We start from the raw sequence: 19371 nt of genomic DNA, 5'->3' as shown, positions 1-19371 counted from the left end.
GATTAACACGCCAAAAAAATATTAATAATAATAATAATTCTTGTTAGTATTTGTTTCTTTTTTCAGTCCAAATATCAAAAAATTCTTAAATCCAAGATATATTTACTAGAAGAGTAAATTACAAGATATTGTGTATGGTTTTCTGGTGAAATATATATATATTTTTTTAAAGTTGTTGCATAATGTTTAACCCTTTAACCCCCATAATTTTAAGATATTTGGATGGGAAACAAGACAAACATACTACGTAGGAAAAACATTTGTGCAGTGTCATGTAGTTATCTTTGGATTGTCACATTTAGGGAAAGTATAGGACCACCAGATCTGGTCTTCATCAACACTGTGAAAAATGTCATAACCAGCACTGCAAGATTCCCATAGACATCTCAGTGTCCTGTGCCTTCATTTCCTGCCGGCTGAACTGCGGTGCAGCCTTCCATCTTTGTAAAGAGAATGAGCATCGTCTTCTCTGCCCTAAGGAAACTGTACCCTGCCTTAACTCTGGCTATGGCTGTCCCATGACCATGACTCGTCAAAGACTTGCCCAGCACCTAGAAGTCTGTCCTGCCAGTGTGATCACTTGTACCCTGGAATGGAACCGATGGCCTGTGAACGAGACCGATACCACCTTCTACAGAAATGCCGTCCAGGATCCAAACTGCATGAGTGAGTTGGACCTTGCTATGGCCCTTAGAGATCAGAAGCTTCTGTTTAGCTCAATTCAGATGAAGACACTCTTCCCTGAGTTGATTGAGAAGATGGAGGAGCCTGAAGTTCCACTAGAAGGTGCTGTAGGAGGCATTGATCCAGAGTGCTGGGAGTCTCCGATCTTAAACCCGGAAGGTATGTTTGAGAATAGTCTTAATGGGGAAGAAGGACAAGAACTAACCCAAGAGGAGAGGTTGGCCCTTGCTAGGAGTAAAGATGTAGCTTGCATGGAGAACTACGGGACGTGGGAGAGAATGTTTGCGAAGGAGAAGGAAGGATGCAAGCAAACTGTGAAGAATTTAGAGGATAAATGTTGTCCAAATAAGGACAAGGAAGAACCAAGAGTGACCCCTCAGAATTCCCATGATGACATTACCAGAACAGGTTTAGCTCCTTGGCAAGATGGCGTTCTTGACAGACTCTGTAAAGAAGTCAACGTGAGCGAGTATAATATGTATCTGGTGCACAACGGATGCATGCTTATCAACTTTGGTCAGCTGGCCGCATGCACACCTAAAGAGAAGGATTTTGTTTATGGAAGTTTAGAGCCAATTGAAGTTCAAACCGTACACACTTTCAACATTCCAACCAGCTACAGAGTCAAGCGTAGCCACCTCAAGGATCCATCACAAATGGTTAAAAAGACCCACCAGAATGTGGACACATCTGATTTAGGCATTGCTATCGAAGACCTCCCAAAGGTAAATGTGATAGAGGCGACACTGCTGTGTGCACTGGAAAGAGAACTGAAAGGTCATCAGATATGTGAGACTGTTGGAACCGACGGGCTATATGTTGACTGTGGCACCCAGACCTTTGACTTTCATTCTTCTCCATTCAAAAGTGATGCATCTTTGGCCAGTGTTGTTGAGGACCAGCCACAAAGCCTGCATGTGCAGATTCAGACCGAATGTGTGACTAGGAGACACAACAAATCTTGCTCAGCCTTTACTTACCTGTGCTGTCATGCCTTCAGGCGTGATGAATACCCCTGGCACTTTAGGAACGTGCATGGAGACATTCAGTCATGTCTCACTGGCTGGTTTTTACAGCGGTGCCCGCTGGCGTACCTTGGTTGCACCTTTAGCCAGAAGCAATTTCGACCATCTAAATATCAGGCTACCGTGAGCTATGATACAGATCTTAGCACTTTCATCTTACAACCAGAGGTGGCACCGTCACTTTACAAAGGAGTACGAATCGCTAACAGTGAGCGTAAAAGAGCAAGGAATATGGATTCACTGAGCAAACTTCCTTTTGAGATTTTACAGCACATAGTGAGTTTTCTGGATAGTGTGTCTTTGGGTCGTCTCTCTCAAGTTTCCCAGTTAATGAGGGAGGTGTGCAGCACTGTCCTTCAGCAAAAGGGTATGGTGTACCTCAAATGGGAGAAAAAGACATATTCTCATGGTGGATTCACATGGAGGGCCCGAAAAAAGGTAAATGCCTTGCTCATAGCATCAGTCAATAAGCTTTAACTAATGCTAAGAAGAGTTCAAAGGCATAAAAAACAACTCTGATTTTTTTTTTTGTTTGTTTCAAAACCCGTATGCTGTTATTTTTCCTGTGGAACACAAAATAAACTGTAAGCTGTTTTTTTTTTTTTTTTTTTTTTTTTTTTTTGGCCCCATTCAATGGCAATTTATTAACCACTGCAAATGTTACTAAAAACACCATAAACCCAGTAAACAGAGAACGTACCCCAAACATTAGTGCATGGTTTCACTTTGGGCATTTCGTTAGGAACACGTTCCAAACATTATATGAACGTTCATTTAAGATTTTATTTTAATTATATAATTTTAGACTTAAGTATTACCGGGACATGTTTTGTGCAATAAACTAATAAGGACGTATACACAATCTTCTCTAATGGCAGGGTTGTGAGGGTTGCTTTTAAAAAGTGTTTCACTACAGATAACAAAATTCATTTGTAATGTATTTCGTTACATTACTTAATGTAAATACTTTAGAATACTTTGGAATTCTAGTAAGGCATATGCTCCAAGGAGTATGAAACTTATGAGCAGAAAAGTAGCTTTTGCAGAATTATCAATCACTGTTTACATGAATTGCCTGTTACTGTCTATATTAATGTTTAAATGTAATAAATTAAATAAAAAATCTAAATAATCACTAAATCATCTAAAATACTTTTCAGGTATAACAGTAATTTGATTACTACCCATTTAAAATGTAACTATAATGAAATACCGTTACTCATATTTTGTATTTTATTTACGTAACTAAGTTAAATGTATTCCGTTATTTCCATAACTCTGTCTAATGGTCATATTATGGTTTTATTTTCAAATTCCAGAAACATTTTCAGACGAGAAAGGCACCATCAAATAAGTCCACATGATTCATGCACTGTATTCCAGTTCTATTATTAATTTATTTATCCATTAAAAGATTCCCATGAGTCTCAAAATCATGTGCAAAGTCACAATCATAAATTCTTTCCAGCCCTGTCTAATTTTATTTCAGGAGCATTAGTGATGATGCAGGGCATGATGAACATTCTAAGTACGTTGGTTCTCTGTTATCTGTTCTCTGAAGTATGTGGGTCAGACAGACAGCAGAGAGGACGTACGTGGGTCATTCTACCCTCTATGACCCTATGACAGTCAGCTATACGCTGTTACATTTTTGCATTTGGATGACAGGTGGTCTCTCTCTCTCTCTCTCTCTCTCTCTCTCTCTCTCTCTCTCTCTCTCTCTCTCTCTCTCTCTCTCTCTCTCTCTCTCTCTCTCTCTCTGTTCATTGTTTGGAAAACAAATGATCTTAACGTTTAATCAGTAGGGGGTTTAATCTGCACTGAGAAAAGCCAAATAGCACTCTGGAATTCAGATCACCACATTGAGAAATTCATAAAAAGAACTGGACAGGTTTAACCAAGTTACAAGTGATATACATATAACACTTGTAAATTCAATGAGAAACAATATTAGTTTAAGTTACATCCACTTAATTTTCTACAGTACCATAGTTGTATCTAAAAAAAAAAAAAATTGTTTAAAATGCATTTGAATTAAATAAATGCCATTTGATAATAAATTAAATACATAAATAAATAGATTGATTTTTATATATGCAATGACGTAAGGGATAGTTCACCCAAAAATACAAAGTCACCATTTATTCACCTTCAAGTTGTTCCAAACTTGTATGAATTTCTTTCCTCCTTTGAAAAGTTGTGGAGGACTATTGACTTCAGTAGTTTTGATTTTCCTACTCTGGAAGTCAATGTAGACAATTCTTCAAAATATCTTATTTTGTGTTCAAAGGAGGAAGGAAATTCATTCATGTTTGGACCAACTTGATGGTGAGTAAATCATGACAACATTTTGGTGAACTATCCCTTTAAGTGTCCAAATATTTTAGGACCATAGTTTTCTGTCATTACAAAGCCTGACATTGCACTGATTTATATCAGACCTTTCTCATCTCTATGCAGACATGGGAGTTCAGCAGTCTGTTCTCTCCAGTGGATAAATGGGTCTTTGCTGACATGCCCCCTATGGCAGAGCACCTGAAGGTCTGCCCTTTCTACCAGAAGGAGATTCGAAGTGAACCTGTGGCATTACCCAGAATAACAGACCTCCAGGAGAGAAGAGGAGAGCTCCAGACTCTTGTCAATAGTGTCCTCACTACTGTCAAGGCACACAGAGAATAAGAGATTGCTGTGGGCATATCAAATAAAAGCATGCTGCATGCACTGACCTCATCAAATGTCTTCTAGATACAATTGTTATAGTCAGTGTTCACTTTTAAAGGGAGAGTTCACTCAAAAGAAAAGAAAAAAAAGACTGGTCATCATTCTGTCATCATTTACTCTCACACCTATGTTGCAGATAGTAGTTTGAGAATTTATAATTATTATTATTAATATCATTACTATTTATTTATTGTCTATACAATGAAAGTCAATAGTAACAAAACTGTTCAGTCACTAGCACTCTTGAAAATATCTTATTTTGTATTCCACAGAAGAAACAAAGCCATAGAAGTCTGGAACAACACGAGGGTGAGTAAATGATGCAGAATTCACTTTTTTTCTTTCTTTTTTTTTCAGTGGATTATCCTGACAGATCTTTGCTGACCTCTGCTGGCTAAAAAATACACTGCCATAGAAGTTTCAAAATAACCTTAATACTAAAGATGCATTTCTATTGGGATGTTGAAAATGCTTTTATTTTGAATTGAATATATTTGTTTCATTACAAATTTAACAATTATCATATAGCCATTGGCCAGTTTACAAAAAAAAAAAAAAAAAAAAAAAAAAGTCACCATGACAATTAGAATGCCTTTGGTTTGTCCTACCTTGACAGTAGCACTCGAGTGTGTGTAAAATCAGATGTTAACACTTTACAATAAGGTCTCAGTTGTTATTATTTTAACAAACATGAATTTACTATCAGCAATATAATTCGCTAATAATTGATAAAACTGATGATATAATTTAGACTGTATTTACAGGTATCATTGTTACAGTGTAATTATACATTTAAGTATTGAGTAATAATCACTAACATACTGTACTTACTATAGGGTTAGGGTAGGATTAGGGCTTATTTGAGGCTTAGTTGCATGCAATTATGCATACTTTACTGTTATTACTATGGTAAATACTGTGGGCCCACTTTATATTAGGTGGCCTATCAAAATTATTTAATGTTAGTTTATTTTAACTAATGTAACAAATGTGTTATTGTAAAGTGTTACTATCTGATTACTATCATGATCTGATAATCTGTAGAAAGGTTTACATGATAGATGTAACACATTTACTTCTTTGATTAGTGATCTTAAATATGTTTTAAATGTATAACTGTTTTCATTTACGTTATTTTCATTATAAAATCATAAATCTTCACCATAAAGTTTATTGGTAAAACTTTAGAATAATGGTTTAGGAATTGATACAGGACTAATGCTATTAACACTTCAGCTACTACTATTAACTAATATAGAAACAAGCTTAACTAATCAGTACGTAATGTCAAATCTAGGAGATCCTTGGAGATTCATTGCTAAGTAATCAATAATTACTGAATGAGATTAGCCTTATTAATAACTATTAACTAACAGACAAATTATAAAGAACATTATCGTGTGTCTGAGATGTATCAGTGATCAGTTATCATTTTAGAGATCTGGGGCTGTATTCACAAAGTATCTTAAAGGTCCACTGAAATCAAAATTGAAGTTTTTTAGCTTTTAGTATGACTGTGTTAGCTTTAAAGTTATGAATAAGCTGGTATGTTCCAAAACTATGACAAAATTTGCATTTATGAGATATAAGCATTCAAATTTTACAGTCTCTCACTTCTGTTAAAACGAATCTCAGATTTTGGTGACATCATCGCAGACTTCACTTTCTCGTCAAATGTTCTGTCCAATCAAAATGCTCTCTAGAATCTAAAACCCACCCCCTACGCTGCAGCTGAAATCAGTCAGTTATTCACACATTTACTAATTTCTACAGGGTGAAAGGCACTTAGTGCACTATATATGTGATAGGAAACGATTCAGTGTAAATATGCTTTCATTTGAGGTGAATAAAGTCTGTTTTCACGTTAGTTTCACACACTGCAGCAACGCACACACCCCAACGGTTCTGGTCTAAATACAGACACGAGAACGCAGCGCGGATCATATGTTGTCGCCGCAGACAACAAACATATCGGACCCATTTGAATTCTGCACAGAATGCTGCATTTCAAAGCGATATGGAGGAGATTATGATGGTAAACCGTGTTAGAGGAAACTGGCTTTACCAAACAGAGAAATGTCCGCTCTTGCACTCTAGTCAAACTGTATATTAACGAAACACTATTGGCTGTTTCAAAAAAGAGGAGGAGCTGCTAACAGCTGAAGCCGTTTCAGGAGAAATGACGTCAACACATTGAATAATGCGGCACGTTTCAAAGCACTTCAGTGGGCCTTTAAGGATAAAAGTAGGTCCTAACTTGCCAATTTAGGAGAAACTCTTAAAAATAAAGGGTGTCAGTCTTAATTTTAGGACTCCAAAATTTTTGCTCTAAGAGTATTTCACATTAAATAAATGACTGAATAAAGTAAAACAATTTAAGCGTATTTGCTGTCGGAAGCGATCGAGGGCTCTTAGCTTGGCATTTAGCCCAAACCCAGAGTTCTGCCCCCGCAGACTGAGAGTGAGGAACTGAAGGATGGAGAAAACTCTGGAGATAAACAGATGAGTCGGCTCTAGGCCTCTCACACTGATTAGATAGACAGTTTGACCGTGCTCCTCACAAAATTTAGTGTGAAACAATTTTCGCTTGAATTCTGCAATCTTTGGTGTTAGAGTCTGACAATTAGTTGAACGTACAGTATACCAGTTTAACTAGTGACACTGCCTACATTTTAAAATCTTTATTTGAATACAGCAATATTCTTTTTTAAAACATTTTATTTTAATATAGCAACATGAAACCTTGTTCAACAAAAAAAAAAATATATATATAATTAAATCACTGACAGAGACCCCTTTCCCTATCAGCCAATCACTGCGGGCATAGTAAGTAAGCGTGATGACATCATCCATAGCAAAGAGGTCAACCTCGCCCCCTTTAATCTTAGCTTTAGACGTATTCTCTCTGTTCCTTAGTTAAAAGTGCTCTAAGCAACTTTAAGAAATCAGAAACTTTGTAGGAGACTGGCAAAGGCTAGACTGAAATTGTTGAATAAAGTCATTCTATTTTTCTTTTCTTTTTTACGCACAAAAAGTATTCTCGCCACTTCATTAAAAATTAAAGTTGAACCACTAGAGTCACATGGATTATTTTAAGAATCTCTTTACTATATTTTTGGACCTTGAAAGTAGTCGTTGTGTACCTGTCTATGTGGGACATGAGGGTGAGTAAATAATGACAGCATTTTCATTTAGGTGAACTATCCCTTTAATAGTAAAAGCTGAAGTGTTAATGTCGTACTTCTCATTAGTCCTGAATTACTTCCTGCAGAATGACGGACCATTATTCTAAAGTGTTACCAGTCTTCCTCCAGTACTGTCATTATTTTACGTGTCGTCTTCTTAGTCATATACATGCTGCATTTTAAACACATATATATTTTTATTTTTTGCATTCTACACACTGCCCAAAGTGACAATCACCTGAAAAAGCTTTTACTTATTCACTTATGAAAACCAGTAAAAATACAAGGTTGATAAACAAATGACTTTGTTTCAAAACATTGAATATACAGTATCTATGAGTACGTTGCTCAATCTCTATTGCATCTCTGACACATCTGGGTTGCGTAGTTTATTGATGACCTCTGACAGCATGCGGTTACATAGGGCAGCGTAGGGGTTCAAGATCACAGCCTGCTGCTTGGCAAACTCACTGCCTAGAGCTGCTGCTCTCTCAAAGTCCCCCCGAGCCTCCTCATCGCGACCCGTCAACCTGAGAAGGAGCCCACGCTGGACCAGAGCCTGACAGGCTGATCGTCCAACGCCGCTGCTGAGAGAGATGGCTCGCTCCAGATCTTCAAGTGCACCTGAAATATATAGAGCGGTTAAGTGAGACAACCCAAAAGGTTGTTCCACGTTTACCTTGAAACTGTATAATTTTCTTTCTTCTACGAAACTCGATATTACCCCTCGGTTTTTACAGACAAGGCTTAAACCTATAGTCTCTTCTAAAATGTGTTTTAACTGAAAATAACTTATCTTAAAATATGTCAGTGCCATTGTTTTTTGTTTAGTTTTTTCTTAAGGGGGGGGGGGGGGGGGGGGTGAAATGCTGTTTCATGCATACTGAGCTTTTTACTGTTAAAGACTTGGATTCCCATCCTAAACATAGACAAAGTTTCAAAAACTAATGTTGGACATTTGATGGAGTATTTCTGTGTCAAAAATACTCCTTCCGGTTTCTCACAAGTTTCCGAGAGTTTTTTTCGAGTATGGGTCGGCTTGATGGCGATAGAGCGGAAGGTCCTTGTATGGGCCGTAAGGGCACTTCTCCCGTAAAATGCACGCCCATAAACACTGCTCTCAGCTGCAGATCCACTCGTCCGTGAGCACTTATGTCATTATAGTCTGCGCCGCGCTCCACTTCATTCCTCCACTTTGACATCAAGCGACTTCAATGCTTCAGCACAGCATTCCGGGAAGGCAGCGCTGCATTTGAACCGATTTGAACGCAGAAATGACGGGAGCTTCACAACATCGCTTCAGTCGCGTTACAAAGTGGATCTCCACGGTCAGTGCTGTCACAGGACTTCACCAAATCATACCAAAGAAGTGTGTTTTTGACAGAGCGGTCCCAGCGATAAAGGTTCAGTCCTGCTTTGGAAGCAGCCGGTGAGTAAAACTGCTTCAAATGTCTGTGCTGTTGGCTATCGTCGCGTGAGTAAACATCAGTAAACGACACGATCGCGTGATTCGTCATTCAAGTGCGCGAACGTTACTCCATTGCTCTTCCATGTATAAAGTTACACTAGTCTGACTTGCAAAACCGCTTTGCTTGCTACTGCTAAGGTTTAGTCGCATACAATAGTCCATAATCCGAATCATGCCCTCATAAACTGCGAGTAAACACACACAAATGTTGACAGGCCACTAAATACAGTTCATACCACAGAGATGGACGTCCTGCTGTTGCTGTTTCTCCTGTTCAATTCATTTCAGCCTCCGAATGTGATTCTGGATCATATCTGTATTAGCTGAATCTGATCGATAGCCATGGGTTTCTCCACGCTTGAGGACGTCACCGCTTTGTTCGCAATCGTCATTCTTTAGCTCCGCCCACACGATACGCCTCCAGGTGCTTGTTTTTTTCCGGAAAGACTCGGTACAGCCTATATTTCTTTTATAAATATAATAAAACTAAAGACTTTTCAGAGATATGAAGGATACAATACTACTCTATAGGTACTCAAGATTGACATGAGATTGACTGAAACTGAGTGTTTCACCCCCCCCTTTAATATGCACACCAGTAATCTTTTTAAGTTATGTTTCTAAAAAACACTTAAAGGGACAGCTCACCCAAAAATTTAAATTCTGTCAAAATGTTCTCACCCTCAGGTTGTTCCAAACCTGTATAAATGTATTCTGTTCCGCTGTAGACAAAGGAAGACATTTCGAAGAATATTTGTAAGCAAGCAGATCCTCCATCCCCCCATTGACTACTATATTAATTTTTCCCCCTACTATAGTGGTCAATGTGGTCGAGATCTGCTTGGTTACAAACATTCTTCCAAATATCATCCTTTGTGTAAAGCAGAAAAAAAGAATTGGAATCATTTTTGGGTGAACTATTCCTTTAAATGTCCTTATTGATCTAGGCCAAATCCAGGCTTAATCTAAGCCCTGTCTGTAAAACCAGAATGATATTTTATATGGAAGCTTATTTCTGCCACAGAATAATTATTTAATTTATCTCACAATTCAGATTCACAGCATCACCATGGAAGAACAATGTGAACAGTCCTTTTTTTTTTTTTTTTTTTGTGAAGAACATTTTTAATATCTAAAGAGTGTTTCCATGCCATGGAAGGTATCCATTAATGTCAATAAAGAACCTTTATTTTTAACAGTGAACCCTACTCTAAGCAATAGTGGTCAAATGTGAGATAAAAAAAAATAAAAAAAAATAAAAATAAAAATGTGTTAAATCAATCAATCCATTTTAGCTGGCTTATACATAGCCAAACTCTTTTATCATGACTTGCTTTTCACAGGATTCTAGCTATTTTACTATGTCAGGAAAGCTATCAGTATGGAAAGCTATCAAGCTATCGTTTACAAATCATGCACTATTAAAAATGTATTTTGAGGTCATAAGTATTGTGTTGAGTATTGTGCATGGAACTGCATGAAAATAAGTCTTAATTTATCGATAATTTGCCCCTGTGGGCTAATCATGATTTGTGTGAACAGGAATAAAAGTTGTTGTTTGACTGCCACTAGTGTACTTAGTGTACTTATTTCCACAAAGGTCTCTGAATTAAAAAACAATGCTGAAATTAAAGATGGGACACTTATCAGCTGATTCTAGACGAGAGAACGAGCCGTATCACCTTCCGTGTCTCCCTGCAGGCGTTTGGTCTGGGCTCGGTTGTTGTAGGCAGAAGCTCTTTGAGGCAGGATCCTGATGGCCTGGCTAAAATGTTGAAGAGCAGCAGGCAGGTCTCCAGACTCGGCAGCCGAAATTCCTTGTAGTTCCAGATCTTTAACCTGTTTCAATAGCTCTGGGTCAAAAGCACTGTCTAGAGATAGATATGAATGAAAAGAATGCATAGATTTGTTTACACTGAGAACATTTTTAAAGCATTTGAAACTTAAGTATTTAAGCCCAAAAGAATATCTATCTATCTATCTATCTATCTATCTATCTATCTATCTATCTATCTATCTATCTATCTATCTATCTATCTATCTATCTATCTATCTGTCTATCTGTCTGTCTGTCTGTCTGTCTGTCTGTCTGTCTGTGTCTGTCTGTCTGTCTGTCCGTCTATCTATCAAACTGATTATGGATCTTCATCTTACCATCATCTGTCAGATCATCTTCTTGATTTAATCCAGGAATATCTCCAAGCGGGCTGGTAGGGTTAAATATGGCCTGTAAAACTGCTCTGTCATGAGCTGATGCCATTTCCTCTTGGAGAGTGGACTACAATCCAGAATGAGGATTTATTTTAAATGGATTGCATTTATATAGAAAAAGAGGAGCTCCCTGCAAAACACTCTCCAGCACTCCACACTAGCCAATCAGAAGAGGGGGTGGATGCAGGACTTTGAGATGGTCTGTGTTTGATTAAGTCTGTGGGATGTTAAGGCTATAAAAGCTTGGCATGCATACTGCTCAGTGTGAGTTGTTGTGTGTAGCACAGACTTTTCTACACACTGACAAGCTAAGAAAATAATTTGTGAGACTGCATAGCCTACTATTGAAATGATAAGTTCACCCTCAATTTGTTCCAAACCTGTATGAGTGTCTTCCTTACGAACATAAAATAATATATTTAGAAGAATAGGGGTATCTATTCGGTTGATCTATTCAGTCTAAACAGTTGATGGGCTCCACTAACTTACATAGTATTTTTTCCTCCATACAAATTCATACTATTTCATTTTTGGGTGAACTATACATTAAATTGAACTACAAAAAATTTAATTAACTATTAATTAATTAAATGTAACTTTTTTTTGATGGTCTGTTTAATACATTCTGTTGACTATAAGCAGGGGCGTGGGACTGGGGGGATAAAGGGTACTGAGTAACCAGGGCCCAAGGCAGGGAAGTCCGTTTTTTATACATACACATACATGGTACGGGGGCCCAGCAAGATGGTTTGTACCCAGGGCCCAAAATTTGGTGCTACGCCCCTGACTATAAGTAACATTGCACCAACATGCCTACTAACTCTATTCAGAGTGTTAGAAGTGTATTAGTAGACTGGTAGGGTTAGGGTTATAAAAATATGACATGTACTTGCAAAGTAACTTATAGTCAGTAGAATGCTGTTACAGGACCATCACAATAAAGAGTTTACCAGATAAGCAGATAGTCCACTAATATTCTAATGATAGTTAGTTGACATGTAGTTACTAGTCAGCAGAATGTTCAAAAGGGACCATCCAAATAAAGTGTGTCCACTTTTTCTTTAAGACAGGAAAGATGTCACTTCCAGGGCTTGATCGGGCCTCCTCAGGGCTTTCTCAGGGCCAACGTGTTTGGGCCCGCTGTATACTTTGGTCCAAAGCGGGCCAGCTCGGGCTTGAGGAGTGGTTATAAGAAAATGAGGAGTTTGTCTGAGCTTGGAAACAGCAGCACCGCGGATTTCATATCTAACATTAGCATTAAAGACTTAATAATTTTAGCTCAAAACTTTCAGACAGCAGCCAGTGTCTGGAATAACTTCTGTTTGTGATACGATGTGGATTCTAATCACCGTCTTCTTTTCCTTTTGGCTGTTCCCTTCAGGGGTCACCACAGCGAATCATCTGCCTCCATCTAGCCCTATCCCCTGCATCATCTTCTCTCAGACCGACTACCTTCATGCCCTCCTTCACTACATCCATAAACCTCCTCTTTGGTCTTCCTCTTGACCTCGTTCCTGGCAGATTTAACCTCAGCATCTTTTTACCTATATATTCACTCTCCCTCCTCTGAACATGTCCAGCTGGCCTCTCTAACTTTGTCTTTAAAACATCTCACATGTCCTGTCCCTCTGGTGTACTCATTCCTGATCCCATACCTCGTTGTATCCATCCCCTGATCCAATCATCCTCAGATTCTTATCACCGTATAAAGCACATTTATATACGATGCAAAAGACTCTGCACGCTAAACATTTCCAGAGTAAACATGGTAAATACGGCAGCTTTTTCCTGGTGCAGGGAAACCTGTAGGGGGCACTGCCTGCTGTGGCAGAGAAAAAGTTGCTCTATGTTCTCAATTTAACATTAAAGGGGTGTTTTTTTTTTTTTGTTTTTTTATATAGGCTTGGTTGTGTTTATGGGGTGCAGTATAACATGTCTACTTTTTTTTTTTTTTTTTTATATTTGACCTTTGGCCATATTTTTCTTATATTTGACCTTTATTCCACACCGCTGTCTCCACTGTCCTTTGAACAGCTCATTTGCTTCCTGCTTCTATGAAGCCCATCCCTCCGAATAACGCAATGGTCTTAGATTGGTTAGATGGCCAAATGTATTTTCATGTATTTATAATGGCTGAAGTGCCAAGCACAGGTTGTCCAGACACACCACAGCCCTTAACATTACGGGCAGAAGTTACATCTGTGGTGACTAGCAAGGGTTTATGATGTCACCAACCCGGGAAGACGGTCTTTGTAGTCCAAACCGTCCGTTTTTGTAGGCAATAAACTGCCAGACAATATCTCAATTTGCATTGAACTTTAGCACTGTAACTTTGCAGATACTGTTTATGCTCAAGCAGCAGAATTACACACTAACTAAAGTTAAAAAAGTGAAATCGCATGCAACCACCCCTTTAATATCTTCCCTCATCTAAACATAAACGAAAATGCACATATTTGTAAACAGTTGTATTTACATTAGATTGGTAAATATCCTGATTTAACATGATTTAGAAGATATATTGTGCAAAAATCGTGATAGTTTGCATGAGCTGACTACAAAATGACAAATCTGAGAGAATGAGAATGAGAAAGCTGACATAATCAGACACATTATAATTTCATGTTCTGGTATTAGGTCTCTATAACTTGCATTTTGGAAGGCCATGAGAAGTGGGGTGTTAACAGGGCTCAATGAGTGAAATATATGTGTGCTCACACCGACCAAATCGCAGCACATATTGTAGAATTGGTGCCACGTTGGCTTGGTGTGCACATTGTGACTGCAACGTGTGCAATGAGATTGTGTCCATGGCTCCTGCTTTTGGCCACATTTCATCTTGCCTTGTCCATAATGTCCTTTAAATACTATTATTCCTTACATAGTAACAGAAATAACATAAACTACATTTTTACATGGCTTATTCTAGAATCTGAAGAACCTCATTCCACTACAGATTTTTTTTTTTTTTTTTTTTTTAATGCAATGGAAAAGTTCCAGGCATGTTAAAGTTTCTTCATGGCACCATCAATTCCAATAACCTTTATTTGTAAGAGTGTAGTTCCATAGTCATGCGGTGCATTGATATTTTCAGACTTGCATTTACCTTTGCAACATTGATATACTGCTGTGAATGAAAAGCTGTAACAAAACAAAAGTAAAGAATGAGTACATATTTAGCATGTTTACCCTCCAGCATTTTTGCCCAATTGATGGCACCGAGGACCTAAATTCAATTTACAAAAACCCATTAAATTAATAGACTAACCCATCCAGCGTTTTGGAAAATAGAAAGATGGATAGTTGAATTATATAGTTGCCTCATATTGGAATGCCCAATATATAGTTTTATTGTGTTCACTACAATATAATATTTGGACCTTAGTTTGAAGCATGATGATTTAGCCTTTCATAAGGTGTGGGGCACAGTCCTTCCATAAAAAAAAAAAAAAAAAAAAGTCTCCATATTTAGATACTCTGCTATTCCGTTTTCTATATAGATGTGAGTACCCTGCACATCTATATAGTTATGCCTAGGGGTAACTTTAGCTTCTTTATTTTACAAGGCACTTGACCATGCTTCATATTTTGATACATTGGGAGTAAGAATGGGTTGGTATTTCCTCCTGCACAAGAGGCTTGATCAACGAGCATAGTTCAAAGGACTCTGCAATTGGATAGTCCTTCAACCAATCAGACCAACAATACATCGCTTCTCTATCAGTCATTTTGTTAAACCCGCCAGAGCCAGCCAGGCGGATAAGCCGGATTGTGATTGGTCCCTGCAAATTTGTAACAGATGAAGGATAAAACTATGTACATGTTTCCGGCCTGGGCTGCAGGGCAAAATCAAATCGCCGGCAGATCAGGCTGGGTTTACCCAGTCTAACAATCTCCATCATCAGGTAATAATTTAACAGTAATATTTGACTGGGGCACAATGGTACTGTATCTTACTCAGGTAAATTAAAAAAATCAAAAATATATGAGTGTCTGTTCACACCAAGTGCAAATAGTGTTGGTTATTTGCCAACACTATTGTTGGCAAGTGCTATTCGCACTAGCTCCGCCTAACAATGCCTTGTTGTGCCAAATAACATTTACAAAAAACACCTACCATTCTACATTTCAGTGGAACAGTCACTAAAGCACATGGCTAATGGATTGTTGTTTTGAGGAGTTCGAACCGCTCGAATCGCAGAGGTCGCTCTTTTCTATTTTTTCATCACAAATCACATCAGAAAGGCATTTACTTTAAACAAAAATTAAGAAAATGTTCTAAATGTGCAAATAAAGTGCCCAACGAAATTTTTAATAATAAAAAAGCATTTATTGGGTAGGGTTAGGGGTAGGTGTAGCGAGGGCTTTTATTGTCCATTTAAGGTGCGTTAATTTAATAATTTTAAAATAACATAATTTACACTATCATTGCATCCTGTTAATGTACAACAATACTGAGGTGCAAATAGTAGCCTCTGTATCTATCAAAATAAATAAATGACATGTAATTACTATTTGGAAGCGGCTATTGGCAATATGGGTATATAGAATCCAGTTGCTATTTACACTAAGTGCAAATAGTGATAGATGGTATTTACACCAAATGTTAATGTGCAACTAGATTCTATTTACACTTTATTATATTTTCTTAGCGATAGATTATATTTAGACTACGTTAAAATACTTATATGTTCAATTTACACACTCTAAAAAATAATTCAGTGGCTTAGTAAATATCACAGTAATAATTAACTTTATTAACTTAATAAAATCTCTCAATATCATTTACTTGATGGTTTTAGTTAAACATACCAAAATAATTGACTAAAAATCCAACAGTTAATTTTGTCTAAAATGTATAGTTATATTTAAGTTTTTTTCACTAAAATAATTTAGTATTCAAATAACCAATTCTTTATTTTAAATATACTTAATACATTTGTGAAATTTATTTCAAAATATTTGAGAATGGAGAATTAAACCGATCTGTTTCAAGAACCACAAATATTACTTAATTAAAATCAAGATTATTAATATTTAACACACACTGAGGAAATTGAGTAAATTTACTAGATTAAAACAATGCGCCCCTCCCCCACCCTCTGACGTGACGACAGCTCGACGGTTGAGTGAGGGCGGATATTTGAATTCTCCTCAGTCACCAGAGCAGTTTCTTCTTCTCAGCGTCGCAGAATTGGGGCATTTCCTCTGAAATTCAGGTTTGTATGTTTTTTTTTTTTTTTATCTATATAATCATTACTGTGCTAAAAGGCATTTTATTTAATTCAAAACAACATACAGGGACAGTGTGAGTCACCTTAAGTTAACGTGTGGCGTTGGTCTTTGAAACGCCTGCTGTGTGGCTCAAAACACACAACTTTATTCGTAAAGATAATGAATATAATGAATTTGGACGATAAAATCTTATTAAAACTGGGCACTGTTTGTTTATTGTCAGGTTATGGAGTCTGGCGCCTCGCAGCATCTTTCAGCTACAAATGAAACGCAGCGGTCTCAAGTTCAAAGTCACCCGCAGACCGCTAACGTTAGTCCATCTCAGGCTCGAGAAACAGCGCTGATACGGTGGAAATGGGATAACAGACCGGTTGATTACACTTGAATTACTTTTAAATGTTTAATTTTTACTTCTAAAATGTTTTTTACATGAGTTTAAATGTTGTAAAATAACTGTTATTATTTACATGTCAAAACAGTAGCCTAATAACTGTTATATGCTGTAACGTTATTGCTGTACTCGTCGACAATAAAGGCCATGTCATGTAGCCTATAAGTGTGTTTGTGTGGACTGTGGAGTATTTTACAAAGGTTTAGAGGAAATTAAAGTTATACTATACAAGTTAGTAATACTCATAAATAAAAACAGTTCATATTAGTCATAAATATTGGTTTTTAAAATGCTTTTTACCCAATTTTTTCTACTCAATTGAATTTGTTAATGTAACAAATGCAGTTACTCAGATCTACTTAATTTTTTTACTTACATTTGCTCAGTTCATATGGTGTCTATAATTGATTCCACTGCTTTAAAATTTACTCATTTTATTTAGTGTAAAAATGTTTCACCAAAAAAATTGAGTAAATCATAGTATTAGTTTTTAGAGTGTATAAAAGTAGCAGTTATTTGCCATTTTAATATTAATTACATGTAAATTATAATTTATTTTGACAGATACATTCTATTTGCACCTCAGTATTGTTATGCATTAACAGGATGCAATAATAACAGTGTAAATTTTAATTATATTTTTTTTAATTATTAAATGGAATGTTGCTTTAAAGAGACAATATAAGCCCTCCTTACTCCTAACCCTACCCAATAAATGCTTGAATTATTATTAAACAGTTTCTTTTGTTATTTAGAAAATGTTTCTTAAAAATAACACCTTTCCGATGTGATTTGTGATGAGAAAAGAGAGAAGAGCAAGCTCTGCAAAAGGTGTATTCAAAGCTGTGTTGATCGCGACAAAACAATGATCTGTTAGCCGTACGCTTTACTGATTGCTCCACTGAGGATGTTGAATTACTGGCGTTTAAAAAAATATATATATATTGTTTGGCAAAGCCAGGCATTGTTAGGCGGAGCTAGTGCGGATAGCACTTGCCAACAAGGTAGCTATTTGCACTTGGTTACTATTTGTTACTATTTACACATATTGTAAAGAACTGTGCTTGTATATGGTGTAAATAGAATATATAACTATAAATAGCATCTACAGTTTGCACAGTGCAAATAGCTGAAAAAAAAAAAAAAGTGTCAAGCATTGCCCCTTGGGGGACATAAATCCCAATTTAAGATTGCATTAGGTATAAAACGAACATATAGCATTTACTACAATTTAAACAAACAAGTGAATGAATGAATTAATGAATGAATGAATAAATAAATACGTGTAGTAAATAAGATATAGATATACTCCTTGTGACTGCTTTCACTTGTGACAACTAGCCCCGGAAACCCTCATAACTTAGTAGACTAATTTTCAAATAATTTACATTTTATGTTACTCCCTACAAAATTATATGTGAGAATAAGGTTTACCATTCTACATTCCTCATTCAGCCTCTTTTAGTTTTGCCCACTGGTGTGTGATTATTAACTTAAACTGGAGTGGCTGGTGGGAAGGTGTTGCATTTTCTCTCATAACCACATGAGAGCAGCAGACCCCTTTAAATATTTGGACAGGCCTGTACATTCACACAGGAGTCTGGTGGGATTGCCTTCACCATTAATACTCCTTTACAATAATAGATTTTATTTATAACGGACTTTTCATTCTGATGAATCTCAAAGTGCAACAAAGAAAAAAAAAAGATTTTAGTAAAAAAAAGTAAAAATACAGAATAATACAAACAATAAACCAACACATAACAGTTTCACGAGTTCACACTTACATATAATTATATAGAGTAATATAAATGCGTATTTGGCGTGCTGTCCGGGGGGAGGGATTCAAGCTCGAACTTGGCCCGAACCCAGAGTACCCCCCCCCCCCACCCCCCACCCCCACCCACAAAATGTGGAGAAGGGGTGGAGGAGGGATGCTGATAAACTGTCAACAGAATGGAGGTAAGACTGCTGTGTATATATATGCACCTCTCGTTGATTAGCTGAGTGCTATCCACCTGTGTCAATTATCTGAAAGCCCTCCTCCCGAATCTTTGTTAATTAACATCGTTAAAAGCTTTTCTGAACAGAAAACAGCTGATGGTGGAAGTCTCTGTAACCTCCACAGTAAGTTACACTGTGTACAGTGTTCATTTTAGGACATCCCCAGACCCCAACCACACGACGAAAAGGTGTCACGCCCCAGACCAAAAGGCCTCAGCCACCAGACAAAACGGCATCGCGCCCCAGACCGAAAGGCTTCAGGTCCCAGGAAAAACATCCCTAGACGTCAGGTCCCGCACAGCCAGGCATCGGACGGAAAAGTCCATATATATATATATATATATATATATATATATATATATATATATAGGTTTTTACAGTTTCACTGATTCTAATAATACAAATGCTAAACTGCAAGAAAACGGGGAACATTTTTATAAATAATGC

The 19371-nt window shown here is 37.1% G+C and overlaps 2 protein-coding genes across 5 annotated transcripts; one reads left to right on the top strand and one right to left on the bottom strand.

Moving 5' to 3' along the window:
• Positions 1–208: 208 nt before the first annotated feature.
• LOC137043188 (F-box only protein 40) lies at positions 209–7761 on the top strand. Of its 3 annotated transcripts, none has more exons than XM_067419364.1 (3): positions 209–2147; positions 4000–4037; positions 4170–4303. In XM_067419364.1, the coding sequence occupies exons 1-2, from the start codon at positions 519–521 to the stop codon at positions 4033–4035; spliced, it is 1665 nt and encodes a 554-aa protein (XP_067275465.1). In that variant the 5' UTR covers positions 209–518; the 3' UTR covers positions 4036–4037; positions 4170–4303. The 3 variants fall into 3 exon arrangements, with proteins under 3 accessions (XP_067275465.1, XP_067275464.1, XP_067275463.1); XM_067419363.1 differs by lacking the exon at positions 4000–4037 and adding an exon at positions 4703–7761 and having other exon boundaries at positions 212–2147; positions 4170–4397; XM_067419362.1 differs by lacking the exon at positions 4000–4037 and having other exon boundaries at positions 218–2147; positions 4170–7761.
• A 27-nt stretch (positions 7762–7788) lies between these two features.
• Positions 7789–11438, bottom strand: ttc36 (tetratricopeptide repeat domain 36). Of its 2 annotated transcripts, none has more exons than XM_067419365.1 (3): positions 11238–11438; positions 10766–10954; positions 7789–8239 (listed from the first exon to the last, which is right to left on the bottom strand). In XM_067419365.1, exons 1-3 carry the CDS (start codon positions 11341–11343, stop codon positions 7971–7973), a joined length of 564 nt encoding a protein of 187 aa, XP_067275466.1. In that variant the 5' UTR covers positions 11344–11438; the 3' UTR covers positions 7789–7970. The 2 variants fall into 2 exon arrangements, with proteins under 2 accessions (XP_067275466.1, XP_067275467.1); XM_067419366.1 differs by having other exon boundaries at positions 10766–10922; positions 11238–11365.
• Positions 11439–19371: the final 7933 nt, after the last annotated feature.

The sequence above is a fragment of the Pseudorasbora parva genome, chromosome 16 (assembly GCF_024679245.1).
Source record: "Pseudorasbora parva isolate DD20220531a chromosome 16, ASM2467924v1, whole genome shotgun sequence".
Taxonomy (NCBI): Eukaryota; Metazoa; Chordata; class Actinopteri; order Cypriniformes; family Gobionidae; genus Pseudorasbora; species Pseudorasbora parva.
Note: the sequence above shows the minus strand (reverse complement) of the source record. Positions and strands in the feature narration are given on the sequence as shown.